The sequence below is a fragment of the Salvelinus fontinalis genome, chromosome 1 (genome assembly GCF_029448725.1).
Source record: "Salvelinus fontinalis isolate EN_2023a chromosome 1, ASM2944872v1, whole genome shotgun sequence".
Lineage (NCBI taxonomy): Eukaryota > Metazoa > Chordata > Actinopteri > Salmoniformes > Salmonidae > Salvelinus > Salvelinus fontinalis.
The window spans coordinates 10,514,857-10,532,840 of record NC_074665.1 but is presented as its reverse complement, the minus strand read 5'-3'; the positions used below and the strand labels follow the sequence as shown (position 1 = coordinate 10,532,840).

Below are 17,984 nucleotides of genomic sequence, written 5' to 3'. Positions count from 1 at the left end.
GCGTACGTTTCTAAATTTGTAGCATACATTTCTTCATTTGTAGCATATGCTACGTTTCTTCATTTGTAGCATACGTTACGTTTAACATTTGTAGCATACGTTACGCTTCTTTATTTGTAGCATACATTTGTGGCATATGTTACGTTTATCATTTGTAGCATACATTTCTTCATTTGTAGCATACGTTTATCATTTGTAGCATACGTTTCTTCATTTGTAGCACATGTTACGTTTCTTCATTTGTAGCATACGTTGCGTTTATCATTTGTAGAATACTTTGCATTTATCATTTGTAGCATACGTTATGTTTCTTCATTTGTAGCATACATCACGTTTATCATTTGTAACATATGTTTCTTCATTTGTAGCATACATTTTTTCATTTGTAGCATACGTTTATCATTTGTAGCATACGTTTATCATTTGTAGCATACATTTCTTCATTTGTAGCGTACGTTTCTTCATTTGTAGCATACGTTTTTTCATTTGTAGCACACGTTTATCATTTGTAGCATACGTTTATCATTTGTAGCATACATTTCTTCATTTGTAGCATACGTTTCTTCATTTGTAGCACACGTTACGTTTTTTCATTTGTAGCATACGTTGCGTTTATCATTTGTAGCATACGTTACGTTTCTTCATTTGTAGCATACATTACATTTCTTCATTTGTAGCGAACGTCACGTTTCTTCATTTGTAGCATACGTTACGTTTCTTCATTTGTAGCATACGTTACGTTTCTTCATTTGTAGCATACGTTGTGTTTATCATTTGTAGCATACGTTACGTTTCTTCATTTGTAGCATACGTTGCGTTTATCATTTGTAGCATACGTTACATTTCTTCATTTGTAGCGAACGTTACGTTTCTTCATTTGTAGCATACGTTGCGGTTATCACTTGTAACATATGTTTCTTAATTTGTAGCATTATGTGGAGATTTATTTCCATCTATTGTACAGCAGGGTGAGCTGGCATTTGCCCTAACACTTTTGATTCACTTCATGGTTTGTCAATTTGTGCACAATTAATCTGTGCTTTAGTCTGATCAACTATAGCCTAATGAATACAACCGCAGCTGCAGAGAACCTAGAGAAGCGTATGCACTCTGGTCCCCTCTGGCCAGGGGAAATGAAGCAGTAATGTCATGTATTTATAGCCCAAGCTATGTATTTATAGCCTAAAATAGGCTTATTTATTTGTGTTAAGAGGAAAATGTGAATTTGATCAAATTTGCGTTATTTAGAATACTCAGGGTGGCTAGGCAGCCTAAACTCAGCAAAAAAAGAAACGTACCTTTTTCAGGACCCTGTCTTTCAAAGATAATTTATAAAAATCCAAATAACTTCACAGATCTTCATTGTAAAGGGTTTAAACACTGTTTCCCATGCTTGTTCAATGAACCATAAACAATTAATAAACATGCACCTGTGGAACGGTCGTTAAGACACTAACAGCTTACAGACGGTAGGCAATTAAGGTCACAGTTATGAAAACTTAGGACACTAAAGAGACTTTTCTACTAACTCTGAAAAACACCAAAAGAAAGATGCCCAGGGTCCCTGCTCATCTACGTGAACGTGCCTTAGGCATGCTGCAAGGAAGCATGAGGACTGCTCTTCACTGACGAGGTGCGGTTTTGTCCCACCAGGGGTGATGGTCGGATTTGCGTTTATCATCGAAGGAATGAGCGTTACACCGAGGCCTGTACTCTGGAGCGGGATCGATTTGGATCATCATCGGACTGAGCTTGTTGTCATTGCAGGCAATCAGCAATCAGTCAGGATTCCTATTTCACTCCTATTTGACTTGAGCCATGCCTCCTTGCCCGTCCAACATTTCCTCATCTCCCACCCCTTCTAATGCAACTAGACCCGACGCTCCAGCCTCTTTTTCCCCTGCCCCGCTACAAAGTTTCTCCCTGCAGCCGGTCACTGAGTCCGAGGTGCTAAAGGAGCTCCTTAAACTTGACCCCATCTGGGTCAGATGGTTTAGATCCTTTATTTAACGTTGCTGACCCTATCATCACCAAGCCTATCTCTGACCTTTTTAACCTGTCTCTCCTCTCTGGGGAGGTTCCCATTGCTTGGAAGGCAGCAACAGTTTGTCCTTTATTTAAAGGGGGAGATCAAGCTGGTCCTAACTGTTATAGGCATATTTCTATTTTGCACTGTTTATCAAAAGTGTTGGGAAAACTTTTTAAAAATCAACTGACTGGCTTTCTTGATGTCTATAGTATTCCCTCCGGTATGCAATCTGGTTTCCGCTCAGATGTGTCACTGCAACCTTAAAGGTCCTCAATGATGCCACCATTGCCCTTGATTCTAAGCAATGTTGTGCTGCTATTTTTATGACTTGGCCAAAGACTTAGCCAAATACAGTAAAACATTGCATTCTTTGGGCCGGCTAAGGAGTATTGGTGTCTCTGAGGGGTCTTTGGCCTGGTTTGCTAACTACTTCTCTGAAAGAGTGCAGTGTATAAAGTCAGAACATCTGCTGTCTCAGCCACTGCCTGTCACCAAAGGTGTACCCCAAGGCTCGATCCTAGGCCTCAAGCTTTTCTCAATTTACATCAACAACATAGCTCAGGCAGTAGGAAGCTCTCTCATCCATTTATATGCAGATAATACAGTCTTATACTCAACTGGCCCCTCCCCGGATTTTGTGTAAAACGCTCTACAACAAAGTTCTCTTAGTGTCCATCAAGCTTTCTCTGCTCTTAACCTTGTTCTGAACACATCCAAAACAAAGGTCATGTGGTTTGGTAAGAAGAATGCCCCTCCCCCCACCGGTGTGATTACTACCTCTGAGGATTTAGAGCTTGAGGTAGTCACCTTATACAAGTACTTGGGAGTATGGCTAGATGGTACACTGTCCTTCTCTCAGCACATATCAAATCTGCAGGCTAAAGCTAAATCTAGATTTGGTTTCTTCTATCGTAATCACTCCTCTTTCACCCCAGCTGCCAAACTAACCCTGATTCAGATGACCATCCTACCCATGCTAGATTATAGAGACGTAATTTATAGATCGGCAGGTAAGGGTGCTCTCGAGCGGCTAGATGTTCTTTACCATTCAGACATCAGATTTGCCACCAATGCTTCTTATAGTACACATCACTGTCCTCTATACTCATCTGTAAACTGGTCATCTCTATCTACCCGTCGCAAGACCCACTGGTTGATGCTTATTTATAAAACCCTCTTTGACCTCACTCCCCCCTATCTGAGATATCTACTGCAGCCCTCATCCTCCATATACAACACCCGTTCTGCCTGTCACATTCTGTTAAAGGTCCCCAAAGCACACACATCCCTGGGTCGCTCCTCTTTTCAGTTTGCTGTAGCTAGCGACTAGAACAAACTGCAACAAACACTCAAACTGAACAGTTTTATCTCAATCTATTCATTCAAAGACTCCATCATGGACACTCTTACTGACAGTTGTGGCTGCTTTGTGTGATGTATTGTTGTCTCTACCTTCTTGCCCTTTGTGCTGTTGTCTGTGACGAACAATGTTTGTACCCTGTTTTGTGCTGCTACCATGTTGTTATGTTGCTACCATGTTGCCATGTTGTATTGTTACCATGCTATGTTGTCTTAGGTCTCTCCTTATGTAGTTTAGTGTTGTTTCTCTTGTCATGATGTGTGTTTTGTCCTATATTATAATTTAATTTATTTTTATTTTTAATCCAAGCCCCCGCCGGAGGCCTTTTGGTAGGCCGTCATTGTAAATAAGAATTTGTTCTTAACTGACTTGCCTAGTTAAATGAAAATACACAATTCATTACGAATTAGAAGAGAAAACTGATCCTAGATCAGCACTCCTACAGTACTCAGAGTCTTTGTGAAAACGGGCCCGTTGGGATTAAGGGGCCGTCATGTTGTCATCCTAAAATGAGTTCAGCAAAAGATCTTTCATTGACATGAAAATCCTCAATTTCCATAATAGTTTGAGTTACGTGTGTAATGCATGATAGTATTCTGCACTGGGATTTCAGAAGATCTTTTAACTAATTGATTAGTTGATTCATGAACACTATCGTGTGTGTACTACATCACACATGACACACCAAAGCTTCTCCATTCTGTGTGGCCAGACTGGTCATAGTAAACAGTAATACTGCATGGAAACTATATTGACTTGACCCTTAAAACATAATACCAATGTTATTTTCTTATTGCACTGGGAATTAATATTGTTTAAGAGGATGAAGCCTCTGAGATTTATTTTAGGACCAATTGCGCCATCTAGTGCACATTCACAACTAGTGTCTTTGAATGCAATTCCCAATATTACATTTTTTGGTTAGTATTTCGTTTTTTGTTGTTATTTTGATTATTATTATTGTATTTTTTTATAGTATTGTTTTCAATTTTCATATTTTTTCTAATTTATATATATATTTTAATGTATTTAAACATACATTTTTTATCTTTACATTTTTGGGCAATTCCGTATATCTGGTTTGGGGACATTTCTAAAGAACAGAAGCCCCAAATGTACTAAATCAAGGCGGTACTGCAGCCCAAATGCTCGCCCATTGAAACACCATCGGTACTTTTTAATGCAGTTCAAAATATATGGGTTCAGTATTGCTCCCTTGGTGTACTGTATGTGAGAGTACTACTGCCTCCACCTGAGGCCCTGGCTTTCATGGTGCAGGGATGCAGGTGTTCTCAGGTTAGGGTTGGGATGACTGGCCAGTGAAGGTGCAGTGGTCTGCTGGATGGCAGACAGACAACATCCTGGAAATCTTGACCTCTATTCAGTAGTAATCTAATTTGTTGGTAGAGCATGGCACCTTGCAACACCAGGGTTCTGGGTTTACTTGCTGGGGCCATCCATATTAAAATGTATGCACACGTACTGTAAGTCGCTTTGGATAAAAGCATCTGGGATTGGTCTGGGATTGGGCCAATAGTGGCCTTGGCAGAAAAGAATTGTTCATTCACAAGCTAATCAGGGTAAAGGAGTCTCCACCTGCTATAGTATAAAGAGAGCTCCAATAAACAAAACTTAATTGCACCATGTTGATGTAAGTTGTGCCGAAGTCTTGCCCTACCTTCTTCCAACAGGCCAACTGTCGTCAACTTGAAAGACTTGTTTTTTTTAATGTGTTTTTTTCTTCAATTTCATGGTGTGTTTCTGAGGGAGGGGAAGGCTTGCAGCAACTAGATTGTCATGCGGTGGTCATGCTGGTTGAGAGTGATACTCCCTCTTAAACTCCATTTGTTGTAGCCTACTACTGTATTCCTATTTCCCAACCCCTGACTGAACTGGCTACTGGAGGGCTGCTGGTGTCAGGTTATTACCACCATCCACTACCGTTGTGCCCTTGAGCAAGGCACTTAACCCCAAAAATAGCTCTCCATTCAGCGGCTGACCCTGTTGCTCACAACATAGAAGGCACATTTTCTAAGGCAGAAAAAACACAATTTATGTACTAACCAAGTCAACAATAATTTATTCTATATTCCATTCTTATTTTGCATGTTACTCAATATATTTTCTCTTTAATTAAGGTTTTCTTTCACGTTAATGACAGGCTTGTATCCTACTAATGTAGCTTTCATTTGCTGGCACGGAACATTGAACATTGAACATTGCATCAGGCGAAAGCCCCTGGGATGAGACAGGTGAAGGGTGTTAGAGCTGGTGTCTGGTTGGTGTCTGGTGCTGGGTGGTGTCTGTGGTACTGGGTGGTGTCTGTGGTACTGGGTGGTGTCTGTGCTGCTTGGTGGTGTCTGTGGTACTGGGTGGTGTCTGTGCTGCTTGGTGGTGTCTGTGGTACTGGGAGGTGTCTGTGGTACTAGGTGGTGTCTGTGACCCAGGGTAGTGTCTGTGGCCATGGGTGGTGTCTGTGGTACTGGGTGGTGTCTGTGACCCTGGGTGGTGTCTGTGGTACCGGGTGGTGTCTGTTATACCGGATGGTGTCTGTTATACCGGGTGGTGTCTGTGACCCTGGGTGGTGTCTGTGACCCTGGGTGGTGTCTGTGGTACTGGGTGGTGTCTGTGGTACCGGGTGGTGTCTGTGACCCTGGGTGGTGTCTGTGACCCTGGGTGGTGTCTGTGGTACTGGGTGGTGTCTGTGACCCTGGGTGGCTGCTGAAAAATTGGGATTGCAAAATAAATAGTCTACTTCAAATCTTCATATGTTCATTTAGTTAATTATGTTGTGGTGCTCACAATGTGACCTTCAAACTGATTTACCAAGCCTTATAAGACCCCTCCCCCCCACCACCACACTCATCAGTCCTTTGTTTCCTCTACCTGTAGAGGTGTGCCAAGTGGCCCCAATTAACTTGTGTTACTTGTATGATTCAGCGACCTTCAACCTGGCTTATATAGCAAGAAAAGCATAACGACTAGCAAGTCGGCCCATTTACTAGTATTGACCCTGCAAAAACGAAACTACATGTCTTAGTAATCACTCGCCACTGTCATCCTGGTTATCATCCATGCTTTTGAAGCATGTGAGCCAACGTCAACGGAATTGTTGCATAGGTAGAAGAGGGGTTGTCTCCCTGTTTCAGAAAGATGGTATAAAAGACAGAGCACACATTCTCATCCTTCAGTAACACTCGCCATTCATTCTCATCCTTCAGTAACACTCATCATTCATTCTACTAACGCTATAGCTCAGGAACAGAATACTGGTGAGTACCAATCAACTTCATCATTATTCATGATATAAATATTATTTATGCCTTGTGAAGGTGTTTGTTCTTTGAGTACAGATATACTGTATGTTTGATTAAAGTGTTAATTCATCCAAATGACAAATTGATTCAGTAGTAATTTTATTCCCTCATATTTGTGGCTCCCGAGTGGCACAGCGGTTTAAGGCACTGCATCTCAGTGCTAGGTGTCACTACAGACCCTGGTTCGATTACGGGCTGTATCACAACCGGCCGTAATCTGGAGTCCAATAGGGTGGCGCACAATTGGCCCGGTGTCGTCCGGGACAGGGGAGGGCTTGGCCCGGGGGTAGGCCGTCATTGTAAAAAAATAATTTTTCTTAACTGACTTGCCTACTTAAATAAAACAATATATACATTTAATAATGAATCTCTTAATTCAGTAATTTTATTTGAATTGTGTTTCTAATTATTAGGAGAAAATTAATTAATAGTAAAAGCTTTAAAATGTTTTGAATGGAACAAGTGGCAGATATAGTTCCGAGTTGAACATGTTGAACGTTGCAAATCAGGATGTATTTTCTGTATGTTTCTGTAAAATATTTGGTTGTAGTAGATTTTTTTTGACAATTCTGAACATTGTTCCATTTGTTTATGATTTTACTTCTTTTTTTTTTTAACGAGTTAACATATTTTGTCTAACAACGATAAAACTGTATCAACATTGGACCAATAATCAACCAATAAATAACCTTTCTTCAAGCTTTACCTGCAACGCCGCCTCCAACTATATGTCCATCCAATTCCTCCTTCTAATTTGTGGTTTATTTGTGCTGTTAGAGTGAGCTGAGCCATCGAATATGACATTTGACAATGACATCAAATTTGATCGTAAGATTCCAGTTGTCCATTACTCTTGAGCATTTCATTATATTTAACCAGAACTATAATAACAGAACTATAATAACCAGAACTATAATAACCAGAACCAGAACTATAATAACTAGAACCATAATAACCAGAACTAGAACTATAATAACCAGAACTATAATAACCAGAACCAGAACTATAATAACCAGAACTAGAACTATAATAACCAGAACTATAATAACCAGAACTATAATAACCATAACCAGAACTATAATAACCAGAACCAGAACTATAATAACCAGAACTAGAACTATAATAACCAGAACTATAATAACCAGAACTATAATAACCAGAACTAGAACTATAATAACCAGAACTATAATAACCAGAACCAGAACTATAATAACAGAACCAGAACTATAATAACAGAACTATAATAACCAGAACCAGAACTATAATAACCAGAACTAGAACTATAATAACCAGAACTATAATAACCAGAACCAGAACTATAATAACCAGAACCAGAACTATAATAACCAGAACTAGAACATAATAACCAGAACTAGAACTATAATAACTAGAACTATAATAACCAGAACTAGAACTAGAATAACCAGAACTATAATAACCAGAACTAGAACTATAATAACCAGAACCAGAACTATAATAACCAGAACTAGAACTATAATAACCAGAACTAGAACTATAATAACTAGAACTATATAACCAGAACTAGAACTATAATAACTAGAACTAGAACAACCAGAACTAGAACTATAATAACCAGAACCAGAACTATAATAACCAGAACTAGAACTATAATAACCAGAACTAGAACTATAATAACCAGAACTAGAACTATAATAACCAGAACTAGAACTATAATAACCAGAACTAGAACTATAATAACCAGAACCAGAACTAGAACTATAATAACCAGAACTAGAACTATATAACCAGAACTAGAACTATAATAACTAGAACTAGAACAACCAGAACTAGAACTATAATAACTAGAACTAGAACAACCAGAACTAGAACTATAATAACCAGAACTAGAACTATAATAACCAGAACTAGAACTATAATAACCAGAACTAGAACTATGATAACTAGAACTAGAACAACCAGAACTAGAACTATAATAACCAGAACCAGAACTAGAATAACCAGAACTAGAACTATAATAACCAGAAACAGAACTATAATAACCAGAACCAGAACTATAATAACCAGAACTATAATAACCAGAACCAGAACTATAATAACCAGAACTATAATAACCAGAACTAGAACTATAATAACCAGAACCAGAACTAGAATAACCAGAACTAGAATAACCAGAACTAGAACTATAATAACCAGAACCAGAATAACCAGAACCATAATAACCAGAACCAGAACTATAATAACCAGAACTATCATTATAATAAACAGAACTAGCACTATAATAACCAGAACTAGAACTATAATACCCAGAACCAGAACTATAATAACCAGAACTATAATAACCAGAACTAGAACTATAATAACCAGAACTATAATAACCAGAACTATAATAACCAGAACTATAATAACCAGAACTAGCATTATAATAACCAGAACTAGAACTATAATAACCAGAACCAGAATAACCAGAACTAGAACTATAATAACAAGAACCAGAACTATCATTATAATAAACAGAACTAGCACTATAATAACCAGAACTAGAACTATAATACCCAGAACCAGAACTATAATAACCAGAACTATAATAACCAGAACTAGAACTATAATAACCAGAACTATAATAACCAGAACTATAATAACCAGAACTATAATAACCAGAACTAGCATTATAATAACCAGAACTAGAACTATAATAACCAGAACCAAAACTATAATAACCAGAACTATAATAACCAGAACTAGCATTATAATAACCAGAACTAGCACTATAATAACCAGAACTAGAACTATAATAACCAGAACTATAATAACCAGAACTAGAACTATAATAACTAGAACTATAATAACCAGAACTATTATAACTAGAACTATAATAACTAGAACTATAATAACCAGAACTATAATAACCAGAACTAGAACTATAATAACTAGAACTATAATAACTAGAACTATAATAACCAGAACTATAACAGCCTTTCCCAAAGAGAGACTGGACAGTAGAATAACTCATGGACATTAATTGCGGCCGTAATTGTTCCATTAAATGTAAATATGCAATACAAAATGAAGCAAACGTGGTTACAGTATAGATACGCTTATCATCCATTATGTAACCCACTTTGTCCGGCTATAATTAACAACTATCAATCACTCACAAGAATATCATTAGTGGTACTCAGCAGGTCTGTACCAAAGGACAGGGTACATCTCAATGAGCCTCCATGTGGTTAAAAGTGGAGCAGTATAGACTACTAGTGTGTTATTAGCAGTATTCAGGACGAAGAGAGAATTTCCATAGATGGACTGGAGCGAGTAACTATGCCTATAAGCTTAGTAGAATCTAAAAGTCCAAAGAGCAGCACTATACCCTGATACTACTGGAAATACATGAGTCATTAAATTGATTCAACTAGAGTTCAAAGTTAATAAGAAAACAAAAAAACGATTTACGTGGACAGACAATGTCCATTGTCAATGATCCATCTCTAAATCCTGTCCGACTATAGAAACATAAAAATGTGTCACATGCTACATCCTTAGCAGCAGCTAAATACTTTGTTCTGCTTTGTCACCTGATCTAGAAAGTTCTGCTTCCTGATTTTTGAGAATTGAGAGCTCTTAGAAGACAGTAAAACACAATTCCACCATTGTGGTGATAAGATCACGCCAAAGGCATTTACAGATAACGTATCTATGGCTCTGTCCTTAACCGCCTAGAGTCGATGTCCACGCACTCCGATATACGGCCTGCCCGGTCAAGGAATTGTGCCCTGTGTGGAAAAATCTGTCACGAACAGTGACATGCACTCTGATGACCTAAAATGATCAATCCCATGTTGGTCTTTCAGTCAGGTCTGTGCAGTAGGCTAACAGTAAACCTACTATTGAAATAATAGATGAATGACCCTGTCAACCGAGTCAGAAATTCACAGGTTTCTGATTTCCCCCCCGAAAAAATCTGATTTTCACACTCAAAGTCACAATTTTTCAATAGAAAGACAGAAAAACAACATCATTGTCCACAACAATGCTTAAACCACATCAGCAGACCACGTTTGAGGTCTGGGCAAAAACCTAAGGCATTTTGATTTTTGAGTGTAGTTACCCTTTAATTCAAGTTTCAAGTTGTATTAGTCATATGTACGGGATATGCATGGTATACATTGTCCAGAGAAATGCTTACTTGCAGGTTCCTTGTTGACAACGCAACGACCTTGTGACTTTTGGCTAATTAATATTCAAGATAATTTACTGATGAATTACTAGAATAATTAATTGATCTGATTTAGGTAGCCTAATGGTTAGAGCTTTGGACCAGTAACCGAAAGGTTGCTAGATCGAATCCCCGAGCTGACAAGGTAAAAATCTGTCGTTCCCCGGTAGGCGATCATTATAAATAAGAATGTGTTCTTAACTGACTTGCCTAGTTAAACAAAAGGTTAAACAAAAAAATGTAATATTTGGTTATCCTATCTAAATTAATCTAAGAAGGGCACCATTAAAGGTTGGATATAGAGACCCTTGAATTAACACCATCTGTAGTTATCATTAACCGTTATACCATTAATTATATTTCAACTTCCACCAACTGTTAAAAAAAAAATAAAAAAAAATAAAGACAGTGTTCAGATTTACCCATGCATGCCATGCCCAAAATCGCACACACACAGAAATAGAGAGATTTAAAAGTGAATCAATAAGTTTAAAATCATAGGTCAAAAGAAATTGTTGCTGTCCTTGGTTTTGAAACTGGTCGTCAAGGCAAGACTCCACTTTCACATCTATTTCCATTGTAATGATTGTAGGCTACCAAGGCATACCTAATAAAGTGCAACACATTTGAACGAATTTGATCCAGGTCTGCATCACCTTTTGCCTACACATCGGCCAGAGATGGAGTTGTGAATGAGCACACCTTTTGCCTACACATCGGCCAGAGATGGAGTTGTGAATGAGCACACCTTTTGCCTACACATCACCAGAGATGGAGTTGTGAATGAGCACACCTTTTGCCTACACATCACCAGAGATGGAGTTGTGAATGAGCACACCTTTTGCCTACACATCACCAGAGATGGAGTTGTGAATGAGCACACCCTTTTGCCTACACATCACCAGAGATGGAGTTGTGAATGAGAACACCTTTTGGGGAGAGGAATATGCTTCATATTCTTTCCATTAAATCCCTTTGATTGAACCTTTCAATTAAAATCAATCTAATACATTACTTTGGTGTGAAGTGGCTCACAGCATTTGGAAAATAACACACCGTCTAGAGCACTAGAGGAACATTGATGTTGTTTTTTTATTGATAGATAAGTGATGGATTTTGATAAAATCACATATTGAGGAAATCAGAGGTCACACAGAGAGTACACACTACCTACACATTCTTACCCCCCCCCTTGCACTATTTTTTTTTGTCCTGGAACTACACAGCTTATTAAAATAATCTAAGCTTGATGTTAAGTTCATTATTTGATTCAGCTGTGCAATGCTAGGGCAAAAGCCAAAATGTGCACCCCTTGGGTGTGAATGAATGAGCTGGTTGGCAGAAGTGCTGCATGAAAAGTTCAGATTCAGCTACTAAATGTGTTTAGTACAGGGCTGTGTTCAGTAGGGTAAACCGTAGCAAAACCTTTTTAAAAACAAAACTGAGTATTTATCATGTTCAAGTCGGCTACCTCCTAGTTTCCCTACATTCCACAAATGTTTCTTGCCTACTGAACACAACCCAGGAATCCAATTGGTATGTAGTATAGAACAAGTTTAGACTTGTTGCTTCAACGTTAACACACTTTGGGCAACAAAGCAATCCTTCCCAATGATTCATCTCCAACTAAGAAACCTGCAGAACCTTTATCTCCCAAATCCATTGAAAATTGACAACATTTACACAATTTGATAAGTTGAATCAAAACAATCAAATCATACCTCACCGTTTCCCTGACAACGCTTCAGTAGGACCAGACGTTTTTCCCAACCACATGACCTGACCATGGAAAAACTCTGGGCCCTAGTTATGGTTATATGGACTACAACTATGTAAAGTACATAGTTATGGCTTCCAATAAAAAGGTCCAGAGATATCCCTGATCAGGTCCCGTGGTCAGGAAAAACTCCTGAGTATCAACCATACAGTATGATTAGAGGACTCTTGTATTCCAAAAGCCTGTTTAAGCATGGGCAGCGCCATTGAGGACTTTCACCATTTTGAAGTAGTCGACTTCCTACGGGTTAAGGAAGGATCACATAATTCCATCCAAGTCATGAGGAAGGATCAGCCAATGAATTATACTCAGGAGTAAACATTCCAGAATTGCAGGTGGCAGTAAAATCACCAACCTGGACTTTATTATACCTGTTCAAACAACACCCTCCAGATGGGAGTATATACACCCTTTCAGTTTGTTTACTAACTCATAGAAGTAGTAGAAGAAGAAAATTAACTACTTCAAAATGGAGATAGCCTCAATGGCGCTGCCCGTGTGTTCACAGACGCCATAATGGGACGGATACAGCGTTGTGATGTCGATACATCTCCATGGGATATATAAAAAATAAAATAAAAAGGGAAGGCAGACATTGATCAAACATACAAGCAAGTCTTTGCATTCTGAAAATCACATAACGCACAGAGACCAAAGCTCAATTAAATAAACACAACCAGCCCTGCACTTTATATTACAGTACATTCACAGCCCTGTTTCCTCGATAATCACACTGAAATTATCTACCATCATTCTAGGTATTATTACAAGTCATTTCAACAATATTGTATAACTGTTTGGTCCTGTGATAAGTGTTGCTTCGATCAATCAATAAATTACAACCAAAAAAAGTGATTATTTGGTTATTAACATAGAGTAACGTAATGACTGTTACCGTTTAATGTCGGAGTAAATACCAAGTGTACACGTGTCAAGTAAACCTCTGCCATCCTTTCTGTAGTGAAGAGCACTTGTTGGCGTCCGTATGTTAGCAGCGGCAGTCATGGAATCAAATGGATGGATGATTGATTGTTCAGGCCTCCTTTCTCTTCATGATGAGGGGACCGACGTTATCCCCCGTCTCCTCGTTATGTTTAGCATGAGCGCCATCGCAGTAGGGAAACTAGGGCCAGAAAAGTTGTTAGAATAGACTAAATACATCTTAAAATTCCTTGCCTTCTTCCTGTTCAAAAACGCAAGTAATAACTACTAGCCTTACTAGCCTACAGTCTGTTTTAGTTGGCTGATTCCTCACAACCACATCTTGCCATGCCGTGTCTATGTATTTCTAGTGGTTAAGACATGACTCATGTATAGGAGCCAAGTCTTAATACTTCTCTCTGCTTAATTTCCATCAAACCTAAATCAAACAAAGAGTATCAGATCGACAGCGAGACCTACCTTCTTGGACCTCCAACACCTGCAGTACACCGCCTTGTCCCCGAGATCTTCCATGTCAAAAGCATGCACCACTTTGGGGTCGTCTTTCTGCAGGTCCAGGTTGACCTTGGGCTTGACCCCTGACCCCTTGGAGAAGTACTGGAAGAGGAGGATGCCTGCAGCTGTAGCTCCTGCAGTCACGCCGATGGCTGCCACCAATTCAGCTGTAAATCATAAAACAGAAACTTAAGACAGGCTGCTTTGCGTGATGTTTTGGTGTCTCTACCTTTGTGTCATTTGTGTTGTCGTCTGTGACCAATAATGTTTGTACCATGTTTTGATTTGCTACCATGTTGTTCTGCTGCCATGTTGTGTTACTACCGTGTTGTTGTCATGTGTTGCTGCCATGCTGTATGGTTGTCTTAGGTCTCTCTTTTTGTAGTGTGTGTGGTCTCTCTTGTCGTGATGTGTGTTTTGTCCTACATTTTTAATCCCAGCCCGTCCCACGGGAGACCTTTTGGTTGGCCGTCATTGTAAATAATAATTTGTTCTTAACTGACTTGCCTAGTTAAATAAATGTTTTTAAAAAATACTTCAGACTCTGATCCAGTATCTAGTTTAGGTAGGGCTCCAACCACACTTTAATAAGAAGAATACATTCTAATGTATTGCATTGCCTCTGTAAAGAATCCATACCTTGCAGTTGTCACATTTGATTGCTTTAACGTTGATACATTTAATGGAATGGAATGGTGGCTGCTTGCCAGAAGATACCCACCCTTCCGTTACGCTTGTTTACACTGAGATGCACGGAGGTCGGAACGCAATCATTAGGACACTGTGGAGCCGGTGTGAGATAGGGGACGAAAAACACCTCAATGCAGGGGTGGGACATGCCATTGTACTCCACATTTTATCTTTATCCACACTGACACATCGAGAAGATTGAAATACTGCTAGTTTTCCTGGAAAACTGCCCTTTTCACACTCATGCTAGTTACCAGTAGCCACCGCAGCCATTTTGGAATGGCAGGGTCAGCCAATCAGCTCCTTTGTTCAACGCAATGTGCCATTCCATAATGGCTGCTGTGGCTACTGGTATTTTTATTTTATTACCAATTTTTCTCCCCAATTTCATGACATCCAATTGGTAGTTACAGTCTTGTCCCATTGCTGCAACTCACGTACAGACTCGGGAGAGGTGAATGTCGAGAGACACGCGTCCTCCGAAACACGACCCTGCCTAGCCGCACTGCTTCTTGACACACTGCTCGCTTAACTCGGAAGCCAGCTGCTAGAGCTCGATGGGACAAGGACATCCCGGCCGGTCAAACCCTCCCCTATCCCGGATGACGCTGGGCCAATTGTGCACCGCCTCATGGGTCTCCCGGTTGCGACACAGGCTGGGATCGAACCCGGGTCTGTAGTGACGCCTCAAGCACTGCAATGCAGTGTCTTAGACCGCTGCGCCACTCGGGAGGCAGGCTCCTGGTATTATTGACAGTATTTCAATCTGAAATGCATCTGAAATGTATTGGGAGGTTCAGAAGATGACGTGGTAAGATCTTCTGTGTAGAAGTTATATTTCCCCCCAGTCTGATTTATTGCCTGGTCTTGTGCACTCAGTTGTAATGAGTTGTCGGCATAGTAGAGTGTGTATGCATGTGTTCCTGAGAGTCTTACCTTTCAGTTACGGGGTCATAATATTTTGTCGCATAAACCATTCAAAAGAGACACATTTGTTGGAAGAAAACAGAAACTGCTCTGTTTATTACAACCGCATGTAGAAGCTACAGGATACCGGCATGAGCCCGGTTCTATGAACCATGCACACATTTTCTCTCGCGACCCCATTTCAAATCAAGTCACGACCCCTAGTTTGGGAAACCCTGCCTTACAGAGAAATACTTTTCTCGGCCTCATATGAACCCCTTTTTCTATAATGTTATCGAGCGAAATTAAGAAGGAATGTCGACGTAACCTGTAGCGACATGAAATGCTAAATGTTGCAGGAGAAAAGATAATTCGCCACATCATTTTCCATCAATGGATGTCGATTTAACTGTAATCCTTTTTGCGCATAAGTATAATTACATCCGACAGGAGAGTTTTAGTGATGAGTTTGGGTCTCAGGATAGAGGATCTCGAAATCTCAGGTCAGATTTTGGGAAACCCTGAGATACCCTGCCTAATAGCCTATAAATTAATCCTGGAATAGGCTAATGATGATGGGGTCTTAATTTCAATCACTGAATCAAATATGAATAATATGAATATGAACTGAATAAACTTGTCAACAACAGCCAGTGTTTGGCTTTTTACTTTAGCCTAATCTGACTGATTTGTTTCTGTCAATCTAATGCAACCATTTTAACAGCTGATCGGCAAATTGCAAGAGGCGAGCTGTGACCATGATCACAATTGATAACTTCCAATTGAATGAACTAAACTTGGGCATTAATAATCGCATAATAACAGAAGGCTACAACAGCAATAAGCAATAAACTGAAGTTATAGGCTAATTATTAAATCATTTGCCAGCTCCAGGTAGGATACACAAGCGCCAAAAATTGATTTGCAATGTATGACTCTGGTCACTTCGCCATTCCAACATATTTATTGTATCAAACGCAGGCTATTATAGCCTAGAATGGCATCGAAATTAATGTGATGGCCAGATGCAAATGTATCATTGCCCTTATTTAATGTCCGTTTCATTGTGAACTTTTCCCCATATTAGAAGCGCAAGAGGGAGTTCCCTAACTTCCACTTCAAATATCCAATGGCGCAGCAAAACCCGCAAATCGCTTGATACGGTTCTCCATAAACAAAGTCGAAATAAAATAATAATTTAGTTAAAACCACCTCTTCCGAGCGAGTTCATCGAGAGTAAATTTAAACAGTTTTCCAGAGCGTTTTGTCGCAGTTATTTCTTGACACGCATCAGTTCTAGCGCGTTAATATTTTTTTTATGGGAAAAGGGTTATGTGAACTCTTTAGTAACTGCCTGGCTAGCCAAAACAGGAGGCAACAAGTCAAGGTCGCAGTCTTACAAAATGACAGGCATGCTAGCTATTATGCCATCGTCAAAACATTTACAGATTACATTAACCAATGTCATAAACTAGCTCAAATTTTTCTGAAATATTGCTAAATAACAAGTTTTCTCGTAGCTAAGTACGTAACGTTAGCTATGAAGGTAGCTAATATAAACTAGCTTCAACTTGTTTGCTAGTTAGCATGGCATATTTACCTTTTGACAGGGAAACGTTGTTGGAACTCATGGCTTGCAACTATACGATTGATCAAAGGCAGTTTTGTGGAGAAGGTGTAGCAAACTATCGGTATGGCTCAAATCCTGCGTAGTAAATGGCACATATTTTAGATTAGTTAGAAAATGTGAACACGCAGCTAACTATGTTAGCGTTATGGCAGCAACATTAGTGTCCCAGCAGCAACATTAAGAATACCGTCTTTCCGATTTTGCCTTCAAAATAAAAGTCTGTGGTAAAACGCTATGCGTATGAGACGAAATCAATCATTTCTGCAGCTTTGCATAGTGCATAATGTCAAAATAATGTCACAAAATTACAAGTACATCAGGGGAAGAATCTAAGTTAATGAAAATTGCTACTTTATACAAAATATATAATATTATAAAGGTGGAGCACATTGAGAAATGGTGCTTAAAATGAATGTTAAAAAAAACAATATTCAATGATCAATGATCCAAAACACACAATCAAGTCTAAATTAACATTTTTAAAAAGCAACACATTTTAAGTTTTGGAATGGCCTAGTCAAAGTCCAGACCTAATCCCATTTGAGATTTTGTGGCAGGACTTGAAACGAGTAGTTCATGCTTGAAAACCCACAAATGTCGCTGAGTTACAGCAGTTCTACATGGAAGAGTGAGCCAAAATCCC

General features: G+C 39.2%; 1 protein-coding gene across 1 annotated transcript; it reads right to left on the bottom strand.

Moving 5' to 3' along the window:
* Positions 1-11,975: 11,975 nt before the first annotated feature.
* LOC129814349 (CDGSH iron-sulfur domain-containing protein 1-like) lies at positions 11,976-17,536 on the bottom strand. Its single transcript, XM_055867468.1, has 3 exons — positions 17,312-17,536; positions 14,080-14,282; positions 11,976-13,801 (listed from the first exon to the last, which is right to left on the bottom strand). Exons 1-3 carry the CDS (start codon positions 17,340-17,342, stop codon positions 13,712-13,714), a joined length of 324 nt encoding a protein of 107 aa, XP_055723443.1. The 5' UTR covers positions 17,343-17,536; the 3' UTR covers positions 11,976-13,711.
* Positions 17,537-17,984: the final 448 nt, after the last annotated feature.